The 14897-nt window shown below is 29.3% G+C and overlaps 1 protein-coding gene across 1 annotated transcript; it reads right to left on the reverse strand.

Annotated features, from left to right (window-relative positions):
• Window positions 1-3838: 3838 nt before the first annotated feature.
• LOC142320864 (glycine dehydrogenase (decarboxylating), mitochondrial-like) lies at window positions 3839-14511 on the reverse strand. The gene is made up of 4 exons (XM_075358841.1): window positions 14080-14511; window positions 9367-9445; window positions 7047-7182; window positions 3839-3923 (listed from the first exon to the last, which is right to left on the reverse strand). The coding sequence occupies exons 1-4, from the start codon at window positions 14332-14334 to the stop codon at window positions 3881-3883; spliced, it is 513 nt and encodes a 170-aa protein (XP_075214956.1). The 5' UTR covers window positions 14335-14511; the 3' UTR covers window positions 3839-3880.
• Between the last annotated feature and the right edge of the window lie 386 nt (window positions 14512-14897).

Here is a 14897-nt window from a genome sequence, read left to right on the forward strand (position 1 = left end):
GAAAAATGATATACAATTAACCTAATTTTTGTAGGGATTAGAATCTTATAATTTTTAAGAAAACCTTTTTTTAGAAAATTTCTTTTATTATTCATTAGTGTTATTTTAGAGAAATAAGGGGACATTCATTATGAAAGTACATTTTTTAAATTTTAATATGCTCTAAAGAAATTAGAATAGGAAATTTTAAAAAACTTGATTTTTTAACATAAAAGGTTGAAATATTCAAAATTAATAAAATATGCAAATTACTTTAATTAGGTTTCTTAAAAATGTAGTGAAATCCATAGAAGAAATTGGTTACAAAAAAGTAAAAACTGATTGTTGTAATGTTAAACATTATATAATAAGAACATATAATAAACAAGAACTTACTGATCCCTGTCTTTAACCAAATGTGATACACTCCTATTTTGTGGAGCCACATGATCTGACAAATATGTGCTATTAAGTAAACATCAAAATCCTTTTGTAACATATTTTTTATTTAATTGTAGGAATTGTTTATATTAAATAGCGTGTAAATAAAACTACACAAAGTATTCTAAAAAGTTAAAAATATCTTTGAAAATAATTTATTAGGTGTAACAGAGAAGAATCTTTAAAACACAAAGTCTGGTTATATTAAACATATAACCATAAACAAGAAGTAAGATAAACAGTTTCATTTCTAATTATCAAATAAAATTATAAACTAGGTGAAATTAATAAAAAAAAAATTTAATTGCAGTTAAATAAACTATTTTAAAATTCATCTCGTAAATATTACATAATGTTATGAATGATTTGAATAGTATAGTGTACTGCCTAGAAAATCAGGTATATAAAGGAACATATTTACCAACAATATAGGCTATAAGAAAAACTAAAGATTTCTTTCTATAAAGGTTCAGTGTAATTAAAGAAACATATCTGTAACTGAGTAGAGCTGCCCTGGAATTACACCAATCATTCATATTAAACAACATTTTTCTAATTTCCGTTTGTTTTTTTTTTTTACAAAGATATAGTTATTATGCCATACTCTATGTGCTTAGTAAAGGATGTTTTTTTATCTTGTATGTAAAAAGAATTTTCCTTTTATTTCTTGATACCTGAAGTTTTTTCTGAATATCAGATCAATTTGGTAAAATGCCTCGTTCTTTAAGACAAGTCAGATCAAAGATTAGATACATGCTAAATACAATAAACAGTTTCAATTTGAAACCAAACTCTTTGTATATGGCGTGTGTGTGTGTGTGTGTTTTGGTGAAATCTGTTCAAAAAGTATCATACCTATCTTTTTCTTGAAAATTACTTGAATGTGATCAGTAAAGTTTGGTAAAAGTGCAGGACTATGTTCCACGTGTATTTTTTGTAATTGCATAGAGGATGTCATTTGTTATTCAGCAGCTATTGCATGCATGAGTTTTGCAGGGCTTGTTGCAATTTTATTTTGTGCATAATGATGATATACACTAAACATTATTATATCAAGTTCTGCCAAAAGCTTAGTGAAACACAAAGAAAAACGATTAAGAAGATTAAGGAGACTTTTGGGAGTGAAGCTACAGGGGTAATAAATGTTACAGAATGGAATAATAATTTTCAAAATAGTGACACTTCAGTTGAGAGTGAACAACACACCAATAGGATATTAACAAGCCGAACTCCAAATATCATTAACAATATATGCAATTTGACATGGAAAATCATCTGCTGACTAAGAAATTACAAAGGACATTGGGATTAGTGATGAGTTCACCTGATTTTAAAGGATGAATTGAGCTTGTAGACACAGACCATGAAATTTGTGCCAAAGTTGCTTTACTTGAGCAGAAAAAGATTTGTTTTGATGTTGCATAGTAGTATACCAATGTGATCCTAAATCTCTTAAGACCAAGTTGTCGATGAATCTTGGGTATATGGATATAACCCAGAAACGAAAGCTCAGTTGACAGTTATCAGGATTTCCATGCACACTGGAAAACCTGGAATTTGAAAAATCTTTAAGTTCTGGAAATTTCTTGGAATTTGAGCTTATTTGTCATAAAATATTTATTACTGATGTAGAAATTTTGCAAAATGTTACTTATTTTTCCATACTATTATTTTAACCAAGTTCATTTTTTAATAGAATATATTCTGAAAATAAGGGAGGTTGAAAGATATCTAATTTTATTATTTCTATCATTAGTTTTATTATCTTTGTCAATCAAAAAAAAAAAAATTATGACAAATAAAAAAAGTATGAGTTTCATAAAATACCTTGAAATTTTTATCTATGTCTCCACATACAACAAACAATTTTTCCACATCACTAAATGTGTTTCACTGACTTTATTAAATTTAAGTTTCACTGACTCTACTAAATTGAAGTTGTAGAAAAAAATTGATGATCAATATCATTGATGCTTTTTTTATGCTTAACAGATGTTGTGTAGGATTTTGAGTGTAATTTTTTAGCTGTTACTGATCTTTTTAATGCCTAAATAAATCACCATCATTTCCAAGGCCAAAGAAAGCAAGACAAGTGAAAATGAAGCTGACTGTTTTTTTTTTAATTTCCTCAGAGTTGTGCAACCCAAGTATACCCCAGAATTCTAAACTATAAAGAAACAGAACTCTCTAAAGGACCTCCATTACCTTTGTCATGCAGTTTGGTGCAAGAGATTGGATCTATGGAAATTACATAAATGTCAGTTGCATCATAACACACACGCCTATTTGTCACATGTAATCCAGAACTTCAAATACAGAAAGTATTTATTCTGTATAGTCAAATACAGAAATCCTCAGTTCACTAGAACCTAAGACATTTTTTTGAAATCACTACTCGCCAGATATGGCTCCTTGTAATTTCTGGTAACTTCAAATGCTTCTGAAAGTGTTCTGATGTCACAGCTGGGAGATATAATGATGAATGTGATAGCACAACTTGTAGAAATAGCAAAAGAGATGTACAAAAAATATTTTCAGTATTATGATAAGAGGCTATTTTGTAGGAAACAAAGATTTATAGCCACTTGGTCAATGGTCAGACAATGGAATAGAGAGGATGATCAGAGTATACCAGAAGGAAAAAGCATTAATTGAAGGTAGAGCAAGGAAACAAAGAGGTAAATTGCTTGACATTTCTTGTAACAATATTTATTTATATCTTAAACAGTACTAACGTATGCACACACATCGTACACAAAATGACAATCGTATTTGCTATCTGATTTTGTGTAAATCCCCTTCACTTAAAATTCTCAACATATGCAGCCCCCTACTGCAAGATTTTTATTATAATAGTAAAAAAAGAAACTATCATTCCTGAGAAGACAGTAAACTAACCAAATCAGGACCAATCGGTTGATTGTTCCTTGCCTGTTCCCTACCCTTTTGTTATCCTTATCCTTCTTACTTAGGAACTTAGGTAAGTATTACGGTCAGCTGCCCTGGTTCCATCTATGTACTATGCTACCACCTACAGATTGGTATCAGTAAGACCTTGCCTGAAGAATTAGTCAAGGACTCTTGTTTCCTATGAAGGGATTGCACAACAAGCCAAACTAATGGTAAAGCCAGCCCTCCTGGCTGGAAAGAAAGAAATATGGTCACTGACACAGTTTTAGAACTAAATTTGTCATTCATATTTACTTTAACATATTACTAGAGCAAGATGTACGGCTGAAAGTGTTAACTCATTAACAATTTCAGTGTGAACATAAGAATTATAGATTAATGCATTAAAAAATATTCATAAAATGTACTAAAATGTTTATGAAATTACATTAAAATTTACACTTTTTTCAAAATAATAGTAAATGAATTCAAATATTGTTTATGTAGTTTAAAAATATATACTATACCTCTTCTAACTATGTTTCACATCCAAAGATCCAAAGCAAATCGCTTACATCATCATGCGATACAATTTCATCAAGTGAAATACCAACCTAAAAAACACAGATAAAAAGTCATTTTAAGGAATATTAACTCAAAATAAAACAAAACTTTTATAGGATAAACTTTTTATTTAAAAAGTTATATAAACAATATATCAAAAAATATATTTTAAGATGATCAATATTATGGCAAAATTGATATAAAATTTGATTATTATTATTAATATTATGAACTGCTATGGTAGGAGACAAACACATTTAACCATTTATAATGTAAATACTCTTGATGGTTCAAACCAGTTCATGATATGTCATTCATCAACTTCTTCATTAACTCATTATTAACTTATTCCCACCATCTGCATTTAGCCATTAACCATCTGTATTTATAAACCTTACTGAAAACCACCAACACTATTTGAAAGGTATATTTTTACAGCTTTTACATCTTAATTACATAATGAGAAAACTGGTCTTCTGAGCAGATTAAACATATTGCTACAAGGCTTGTAGCAATGCGATTAGATCACTTTTAAATAAAAACTAATTTTTTTCTGTATTCTATCAAATTTATATCGATAGGAAAAAATAAATAAGTTATACGTACTTCATAACTATTAACAACTGAAATAAACATATCAAAAATCTCTCAAGATTACGCTGAGTCGGTTATAAAAAATTCCTTTCGACATGCTGAAAGGCGGAGGTATATTTCACCGGTGCTAAGTAAGAGATAAAAACGATTTCCACCTTAAAGTTAAGAAAAACTACAAATTTACTCAATATGACAATGGTTGCACGTGAAAAAGGTTTCACATGTTTAGCATATGACAAGCCCCCCTCGTCATCTTACAATTCCAGCAAAATTTTGGTCATCCCTTGTCATAAGGGTTGGTCATTGTTTCAGACAAATATTTTAAGTAATGTTTAGAGGACTGAAGACCACTTTCAACCGATTTGATACTGTATCTACTAAGGGAGGTATGATTTTTTTTTGTCTTCAAAACTCCATTCTTCCCACCCCCTGGGCCAATGGTTGGTGATATCAAAAAACTTTACTTAGATAAGGTTTAGGCCCTTATCCAAAGAATAGTAGGAACTTTAAATTAATTTGATATTTTACTTAATAAGAAAGTTACAGAGATATTTTGTTTTTTTGAAAAAGCTTCCCCCCATGGCTTGATTTTACCCATTTAGGAACTCGACCAAAATTTTGGGTCATTATACTTTGTGTCAATTTGAAAGTGACTGGCACAAGATTATGGCAGTTATCGTGTCCACAAGAAAGTGAAATATATATATATATATATATATATATACAAATAATGACATTTTCTGGAAATTGAATCATGGTATTCGTTACAATAAGTAGATGCTGGTTCGTTACAACCAGTAGATAAACTGGATGGAATTTTGTATTGCGTTCTGATCTTATTAGATTGTGTAAGTTTGAAAATTTTGACTACGGTTATCCTTGGGAGAATTGCTAAATTTTTGCATCCTTTCTTCCTCTGTTCTCTGAAGGCCTTGGCAGTATCTTTTGGTCTAGCAGGGATGCACCTGACGGGGCCTTAGTTTATGAAGGGGATAACACACTCTCTTTAAGTGAGTTGCAAAGAAATGCTGAGGCAGTCACCTTTCTTGTATACAGACTGAGATGAAGAAGAGAAACTGGATTTTATCAATGTTTCTTCTTCATCTTTTTCCATTAACTCTGGTTTCAGGAGATGAATTTCTTGCTTCTTAAGTCTCTTCTTTTTTTGTTTACCTGACTTACTGAGTTCAATGGTTGTAATTATTTACAACTGGTAACATTATAACCGCTTCCTCATCTGATCATTATTGCCCGCCCTTATCCCTTTTTTCTTTTCTGTTTAGTCTCCGGAATCACCACAAGGTATTATTTCAGAAGATGAATGAGGACGATATGTATGAATGTAAATGAAATGTAGTCTTGTACAATCTCAGATCAACCATTTCTGAGATGAATCCCAAAGAGTACCGATATCCAAAATCTAGTATTCAAAATCTCGGTATAAAAGTAATTGCCTTGCCCTGACCTTTGTTTATTTCACTTCTTAAAATTATTACATTTTTATATGTGATATGGTTGATGATAGCAACACCTCTCAGTCTTAAAACATTTGTTTGTCTTTTTCATTATTTAAAATAAAACATTTTAATCTTCAAGTCCCAGCAATGCAGTTATGAATGAAATTTTCTTCTATTTCATAACGTTTGAGTATGTTAATAAGCAATTCTTTTCTGAAAATTAAGAATATCAAGTTTATTATTAATGTCGGTCGACATGCTTATTGTGTCGACAAGATTACTGGCAAATATTGGTTCTACGTTGATGTGGAAAGCTTTTATAATATTCATTATATCTTAGAATGAAATTGTACCCTGTTTGACTGATGTAGAAAATTGTGTGGTTTGAACAATTCAGTTTACATACTACAGAATAGTGAAATATTCCAGGTTGTTTCTTTTCTGTGTAAAATTGTTTATTTTGTCTGATCAATGTTTGAAAAGCCACACTGCATCCAGATTTTTTTAATTTATAAGCTATTTTCTCCGATTCTTTATGTTTTATATATATTAATATGATGTATTTTTTGTTTCACTTACCTTTTTTAGTATTTTTATTAATTTTGTATAAGACTATCGATGAGTGTGCTGTTACACAGAATGAGAATCTAGGTGTTAGACATTCTGTAGTGAAGAGTCCTTATGTGCTCTTTAGGGGACATGAGTAGATTATACTTAAGCAGATAGTTTATGAGGCTGATTACTTAAGATGTTGTGGATGAGCATGTTAATTATCTATTGTTCTTGGTGTATTCTGAAAGTATGTTTTTGTTTATTCTTTTGTTAGGTAAGGTCAAAATTATTTTTTATTATCTTTAAAGTTTAATTTGTGGCATTTTCTTAAAGTATTTTAATAGTAATTCACAATGCTTCGTGTTATCTTAGGGATCATTGACTTATATGTTTCAGGAAATTATTTTACGGCCATATTTGTGGTAAGAAGTTATTTTTGTTCTATACTTTGAAAAAAGATTTCTACTATAATGCTGCATTATATAGGTTTGTAATAAAAGAAAAATAACAAGTACTGATTAAAAAAATAAGAAAACCATGAACATTTAATACAGAGATAAATTGACTTACCAGCCTGGATTTTCAAAAATATTTCTCATTATAGTATGCGGGACGCAACAATTATGGTATCCCATACCAATATATGACCGCCATACTTGGTTAAGTTCTGCAATTTTTCTAATTTTTTTTATAAGTTCATATTCACCTGTAAATTTAAATATGAATAATAATTTTTAAATTAATCCCATAAAGTTAAGTACAAAGCACTTTATATCCATCCCCAATAAATGTTCTTTGTGCACCTCCCTAAATCGAATTAATCTGATTCAATATAATTAATTTTTAAGATATAAACCACCTATATGCATCCAATCCATCTCTGCTGATTGGTCAGAACCATTTCAAGGTCAGTTGTTTTCTAACAAGTATTTTATATATTTGAAAGTTGCACTTTATTAATTATTCTTTTACAATACTTTATAAATAATTATTTCAATTCATCGCGTAATATATATTTCACATTGCAAATGCCACAATACATAAGATATACAAATAGATAAAATAAATCACACATTTAAAACAAGAATTAGTTCATCAGTACTAAGTGTCAATCAAGAAGTAATCTACAAAACTTTCCAATATCCTGATACTGCAATCAGGGTATTGCAGGAATTGCCCCTCTCTACAAAGAAAATAATTAAACTAACTGTTTAAGCATTATGAACTTTTATTTGGGAGTTATTCAAGTATTACAAAGAGTCCTTAACTATAAGAAAAGACCAACAAACTGTTTTCAATTTGGATTAGGAATTTTCGATTTACTGTGCTGGGTAGAAAATAGTAATGGTCACCTCAAATTTACACGATCAAGGGTAAAATTTATGTTATTCTGTTTGTTAGATGACAACATATTCAAGGATAGTCGCATATAACAATATAATAACATTGATAGCCCGTTAACCAGTTCTGTTCCCTATAATTAAATTATGCTACATAAATTCTGTGAGAATGGGAGTTCAAAGAATCAAAGGGATTCTGTAAACTTAAATTTAATAATATTAATTTTATTATTGATAAATTAAAAAGATAAATTTAAAAATTTTCAGGGATTTTCTATATTTACTTGAATTTTAAGACATTCTCAGGATACCCTACTTATCCTGGGAGGATGTAGGATTTTAGTGAGGCATTTCATTTATGTCACAAAATTTAAGACATTATTCAGATATGAACTGCAACCTGCTATATCTCAAGATATCCCCTCAACATTCTGTATATCTCAATTCACAGATTGCACTTGTGGAACAAGTTTTGAGTTCCAGAGACATTATGTGTTGCATCAACAGAAGTATAAAAAATATTTGATTCATCAAAAAACAAACAAAAATATGATGGGATAAAATTCAAATAAACTGCAAGATTTTCACAATTTTATAACTTTAAAATATTTTAATAATATCTATAGTAGTAGCAAGATCACAAAGCAAAGTAATAGCAGTAACTGATGGCTTGAAATCTTTTACACTAAATCAGCTCTGCACATTTATGTTAAAAGTCCTGATCGGTGTTGGTGAAATTTTTATTTGCTTTTGTTTGTTTGTGCTTTTATATTTTGTTTTACAATTCTTTTTAATTGAAAGTACGGTTACAAAACTTTATTTTTATTAATTCCACCACCTTGTTCAATTTTCATTAAAATTTAACATCATCGATATTACGTATATGCAGGTTATCATATGAAATTTCATGAATGTATGTTAGACACATTATGGTAGATAAATGCCAACACCCAAACAAATACACACCTACAGAATTTTACCCTTTTTTTTAACTCAAAACAATCAGAAATTAAAGAAGTTAGATCCCCAAAATTTTGACTAATTGCAATACTAATGCTTATTATATTTTGTTAGGTCTCTAAAACATAAAGCCCAATAAAGAATTTTCATATCATTTTATGATTAACTAAAAATGAAACAGATACATTTTACAATAAAATGTTAATTGGAATATCTCTTTTATATATATATATGTCATGAAAATGATATGAAAATAAGTTGTCATCCAAATTATCTTTGAACCAGATCTGTTTGTCAACTAAATTAATGTTATTTGTTTAAAAATAACATTATTATATATATATATATATGTATGATTGAATGTATGAATGTATGCATGTGTGTGTGTGTGTGTGTGTGTGTGTGTGTGTGTGTGTGTGTGTGTGATGACATCTTATTTACGTGGTTTTAAAAAAAAATTACCACTAATAATTTTAATTGAAATCATAGTGCAACAATGACAGCAGCACTTTTGCTGAAAACATTTGTGTTGTCAAAAGGATTTAAATAAAATTCTTAAAAAATACATAAAGCCATTAAAAATGTTTTACCTAAAGGCTCATCCAAATGTAATGGTCTTCTCAGATTTATATTATCAGGAACCGCCTTACTGCTTAATTCATCTAATGGCTAAAAAATAATAAACCACAAATCAATATATTCTATTTCATAGTGCAATTTATTCATAAAGTTTAAATTACAAACTAAATTAATTCAGACTGATATAGACTCAATATCTGTCATAAAAATTTAGTACACACAAAGGAAATAGAAAATAATTTTGGATATGAACATCAAAAAAAAATTGAAAAGAAACTTCAGTTAGGAATTTACAGAAAACCACCAGGAGAATGCAACAACATGATCAAGAAAACATCATTAGCAAAGTAATGAACACCATTATATTAGTATGCTATTGAAAAGTAGTACATACAATAAAAGCCCTAACATAAATAAAAAGATAAAAGAAATGACCAAATATGTGATTTTAAGTTAATTTAATTCAACTTTTTGCAAGGATGAATTTGGATAAAATGTTTATCAGTTAATGAAACAGTCGTATTTTAGCCATATATTACTATACAGACAAAATAGACAGACATTAAGAATATGACTTTAATACTGAGAAACTCTATTTGCAGTCATTACCTAATAATTTTTGTTAATCTATTTTTTTTTTAATATTTTGCCGTTATTTTTAATATATACGAGTATGTATACAGAGTGGTGCACGAAATTATCTAACATTTGGTTTTGTTAAAAAATATTTATTTGAATTGCGATACAGAAAAGTAAAATACAATGTGTTTAGTATATACCTGGAGATTATGTTCTGCTTATCATATGTTCAATATGACCACCATCACATCTAGCAAATCCATCAACATGAACTCCTACATTGTTAGTAACTCGACGACAAATATCCTCAGTTATCTCATTGCACGCCTCGATGATCGGGACCCACAGTTCCATCACTGCACAAGGATGTTTAGGAAAATTTTTTTCCTTCTTTAATCCCCAAAGAAAATAATCACACGGATTCAAATCAGGACTGTTCGGGGGCAGTTCTATTTGCACACAAAACGATTACGAAATCGGTTTGAAATGACATTTGCGTTAAAAGTTTCATGCAAAAAGTCTAAACCAACATTAGCTGTGAGTGGTCTGGCTCCATCCTGCATGAATAGAGTTGCTGTACGTCCTGATTTTTTGAGACTGTCACTTGTTTTATCCTCAACGTCCTGGTGTCCCGAGAAGGATTTTCAGGATATTAAATTATCCCGGTTTGGTAAATAATATAAACATTATTTTTCGGAAGACAAATTTCACTCTAATTTAGGGAAATTTTATGCGTTGAGGGTTGACAACTTCTGACCTGCGCGCCTGCCTGCAGACAGCAGATGTCAAACCAAAACAAAAGCCAAATCAAGGTTAGTCACTTCACTGCTCACAGACAGTCTGTGTCATTACTGTTATTTTGGAGTTTAGGCTATTTCATTGTGCACATATTTAAGTTGCTGCATGTTAGTGTAGCGTTTACATGTACAATGCCAAAATGAAAATGTCATTTCAGAGAACAATATTCTAAGGTGAACTTTTATTAAAAAGGAGAAGAATGAAGAAGAAGCATATTGTTCTTTCTGCAACAAGTTCATCTCAGTAAGTCACGGCATTAGAGCTGATCTGTTAAACCATTTAAAAACAAACATAAAAATAGCATGTACGGTGTGAATTCTTCTAAGATGATTGGCGAATTTTTTTGTGAAAAAGGATTCGAAAGAAGAAATAATCATAGCTACTGCTGATCTTACAGCAGGTACCATGTTGTAAAATAGCATCGCTCTTTTAAATCAGTTGATTATTCAAATAAGTTAAATCCGAATATTTATCCCGACTCTAAGGTTGCAGTAAAACAATAAACAGCACGCACTAAAGCTACTCATTTATCAGTTACATGCTTTCTTCACATTCAGTTAGTAGTTGGGTTTCAGAATTAGAAGAAATTACATATTATGAAGTTTCAACTGATGCTAGTGACCATAAAGCAGAAAAATATTTCCTGTTGTTGTTCAATATTTTAAAGAAGATGATTATATTACCAGTAAAATAATAAAGGTTTCATCACTGAAAGATAACATGTCAGATACCATAACCATCTACTGCTTAACAAGCAAGCCTAGCTGAAGTAAACCTCCCTTTAGATAAATATTCGTCATTTTGTGGTGATAACACAAAGGCTAATTTTGGAGGTGCGAACCACAAAGGGGTAAACAACATTTTCCACAAACTGCAAGGTAATTTGCGGAAAGACATAGAGGGGATTGGGTGCCCTGCACACACATTGCACAATACAGTTTCTTGTGCAGCTGATGTCCTTGCAATGGATTTTGACACAGTAGCTGTCAAACTGTTCAACTACTTCTCTACACAAGCAGAACTGAAGTTTCTGTGAGTTTGTTGATATAACTTACAAACAGTTGCTTTACCACTCAAGAACAAGATGGGTATCTCTTACGCCTGCAGTTGAATGAATTTTAAGTTTACAGGAAGCTTTGAAGGTGTAGTTCCTCAATCAGGAAAAATCCCCTAAAATACGCATGGACTTTTTCTCAACCACACTAAGTGAGGCTTATATGTGATTTCTCTACAAGCAGCTGTCTTTACTTCATATAAAAAAAAAATAAAAACAATTGAATCTTCAAATATTCAATTATTGGGGTTAAATCAATTCTCGACAAAACTTTGAAGGCTCTTAAAGAACAAAAAGAATCTCTCTTTATTGCGTTTAAAATTAAGCAAATAATTGTTAAAGAGAAAGAAAGTGATAAGATGTTTAATGGGGAATGTAAGGAATTTTTCCAGACAGCTTATGGTTAATTGGATAAGTGGAGTGAGTCCCTTCAGCACTTATCCACCTTTAACTGGATAATGCTAAAGCCAATCCCTAATTGGGATCAAATAGAAAAAAATCAGACATATTTTACCTCAAAAACATTTCTTTCCCAAAAAGTGAGGTTTATGATCAGTTTCTTTGCCTAAAGAGCACGGTTACAGTTTTAATGGACAAACAGCAAGGAGAGCCTAAATGGGAGAATTTAAACTCAAGTGAAAAGTAGATTAGGTGCTTTGAGAGTATGGATAAGCATCAGTATTCTCACTTGTTGAAAATGTTCCAATACTTATTTTTAATACCAGCTCACATGCAAACGTGGAGAGAATTTTTTCAGTGATGTCATCTCAGTGGACTAATGAGCCAACGGCCTTTCAGTGAAACAGTTTAAAACTTACTAATTTGTCTGTATTACTTCAACAAAACCTGTGTTGAATGTTATAATTATGGGAAAAATCAACCAGATCTTATAAAAGCTGCAAAGTCATCTGATAAATATGAATGTGCACTGGTACTCATACTTCTTTAGACTTAACTATGAACTTAAGAAGTATCCTGAGTTTTTAAATGAGCAACATTATAAACATCAGCAGTATCTCCAGTGAAGATGATGCTACTATTTTGCTCTGAAAGGACCTTTGGAAGAAATATTTTCAGTATTTTAAAAATAACTTTTATTAATTTCTAACAAAATATTAATCTTTCCAACAAACCAAACAAATTGTTTATATACGTAATAAGTGTGTAAGCAAAAAGTATAAAAAGTGCAATTTATTAGATTTGAAAAGTTCTCTCAGATTTTAACAAATGATCTATTTTTTAAGATACCAAAGTAAGCAGAAACAGGTAAACAATCTGAATGTAAGTTTAATATCTCTGCAGTAAACTTTTTAATTTATAGAAGATTAGAACAAAAGAAAGATGAACCCGAATTGGTTTCTGGAAAAGCACGGGAACAAAATGCAAATTTAGTCTACCGATTAATTTTAGAAGGTTAGCTTGTATAAATCTGAATGTGACATTTATAATCTTAAAAAAAATTATTTAAAATGAAATAAAATGTTCAAGAATGATGGGATTAAAATATGAAATATAAACAGTTATATAAGTTGTATAAGAATCCAATAATTATAATAAAAGTAGAAAAGGTAAAGTAAGGAATGAGTCATAAATGAACCCTATTTTATTTACTTTTTAATTTTTATATGGAAGAACCATTAAAAGAATTTTTCTTGGAGACAGACCCTTAAATCTTATCAATAGACAGAGAATAAAAATTAACTGTACTAAGTCACTTTATCTGAAGTTTAGAATGAGAAAGAAATGAATGACTCGAAATCATTAGAGAAAGTCAAATGAAAAATAAGTTTTATTAAACTATCATTAAAAGTAACTAAAACAATGAGAAATCAAATATTAAGATAGGGGAACACAATCTTTTTTTCAGATGTAAGGTTGGATAACAAATAAAATATCAAAAGCAGCCTGGAATATATTAGGAGAGCTTAAACACAAAAGAAGAAATTTTCCAGCATCAAAATACAAATACTGTTATTAGAAAGAAATTCTTAAATATATTTATTGTATACTATATTATGACAATTAATACTAACAATAGAGAAATTATAAAAAGAAAAATTAGAAACTACAGTGAATGTTACGTATGAGGAGAAATTTGAAAACTGTTTTCTTCTGTTAGATAAAATAAGATTTAAATTATGAGTTGCATATAAGAAAATTTAAATTATGAGTTACATATAAGAAGATTAAATTTTTATGTAATATACAATATAACAATATATACAATACAATACAATATATATATACAATACAATATATACAATATAACAATACAAGAAAATAATCAACTTACTCTAAAACCTAATGAATCAAGCATAGAAGTCTGATCTTGTTCTCTTGGTCCAATATGTCTAGATGGAAATCCTTCAGATTTTGGTATCAATTCATCAAGTTTCGATCTACTATAAAATTTCATACAATTAGAAAATGTTCTATTAATGCAAAGACTTTTAAATAATACACTCCTATTAATTACATTTTTATTATATAAAACAGAATGTAATCGTAATTGTTTAAAATTTATTTTGTTTGTCATATTGTTTAGCATTTTTTAAAATAAAAATCACCCACTTTATTAAATTAGATAATATTTAATTCAGAAAATTAAAACGAATATTAAGTAAAATATAATCAAATAATAACTAGTAATAAAGCAAACCTGAATTACAATAATTAAATTAGAACTAGTACTCAAATATTTGTAACATAACTACTGTTATTTTATACATTTATAATTATATATTATTATCATACTGATAGTTCAAAAGGTTAATATTAAAAAAAAAACTACTGATATTAGTCAATTTAAAATACTATAACTGCTGTTTAATCTTTTTTTCATCTAATTTACATGGTTAAAAATATTGTAAAAAAAAATAATTCACCACTAAACCTCAAACTTTGTACGTGAGAGTATGGAATAGACATTTTTTAGTGTATGAAAAATACCACGCCTAACCAGGGGATTCAAACCTAGGACCTTCTGAATGAAAGACTGAGATGCTACAACTTGTCCATGGAGATCAGTGAACCAATATTTTAATTCACATATATGTAAATAATGCATCATTTTATACAAAAAGAAAAAAAATATATATATTTTTTTTTGTA

The sequence above is a fragment of the Lycorma delicatula genome, chromosome 3 (genome assembly GCF_047948215.1).
Source record: "Lycorma delicatula isolate Av1 chromosome 3, ASM4794821v1, whole genome shotgun sequence".
Taxonomy (NCBI): domain Eukaryota; kingdom Metazoa; phylum Arthropoda; class Insecta; order Hemiptera; family Fulgoridae; genus Lycorma; species Lycorma delicatula.

What these genes read in the sequence shown, in the direction of transcription:
- LOC142320864 (XM_075358841.1), bottom strand. Translation starts at nt 14,334, where the DNA reads ATGCTAAACAATATGACAAACAAAATAAATTTTAAACAATTACGATTA. An exon ending in TTGATTCATTAGGTTTTAGA is followed by an intron (nt 9,446 to 14,079) that starts GTAAGTTGATTA and finishes ATTATTTTTTAG; the next exon opens with CCATTAGATGAATTAAGCAG. An exon ending in ATTTTTGAAAATCCAGGCTG is followed by an intron (nt 3,924 to 7,046) that starts GTAAGTCAATTT and finishes TGTGTTTTTTAG; the next exon opens with GTTGGTATTTCACTTGATGA.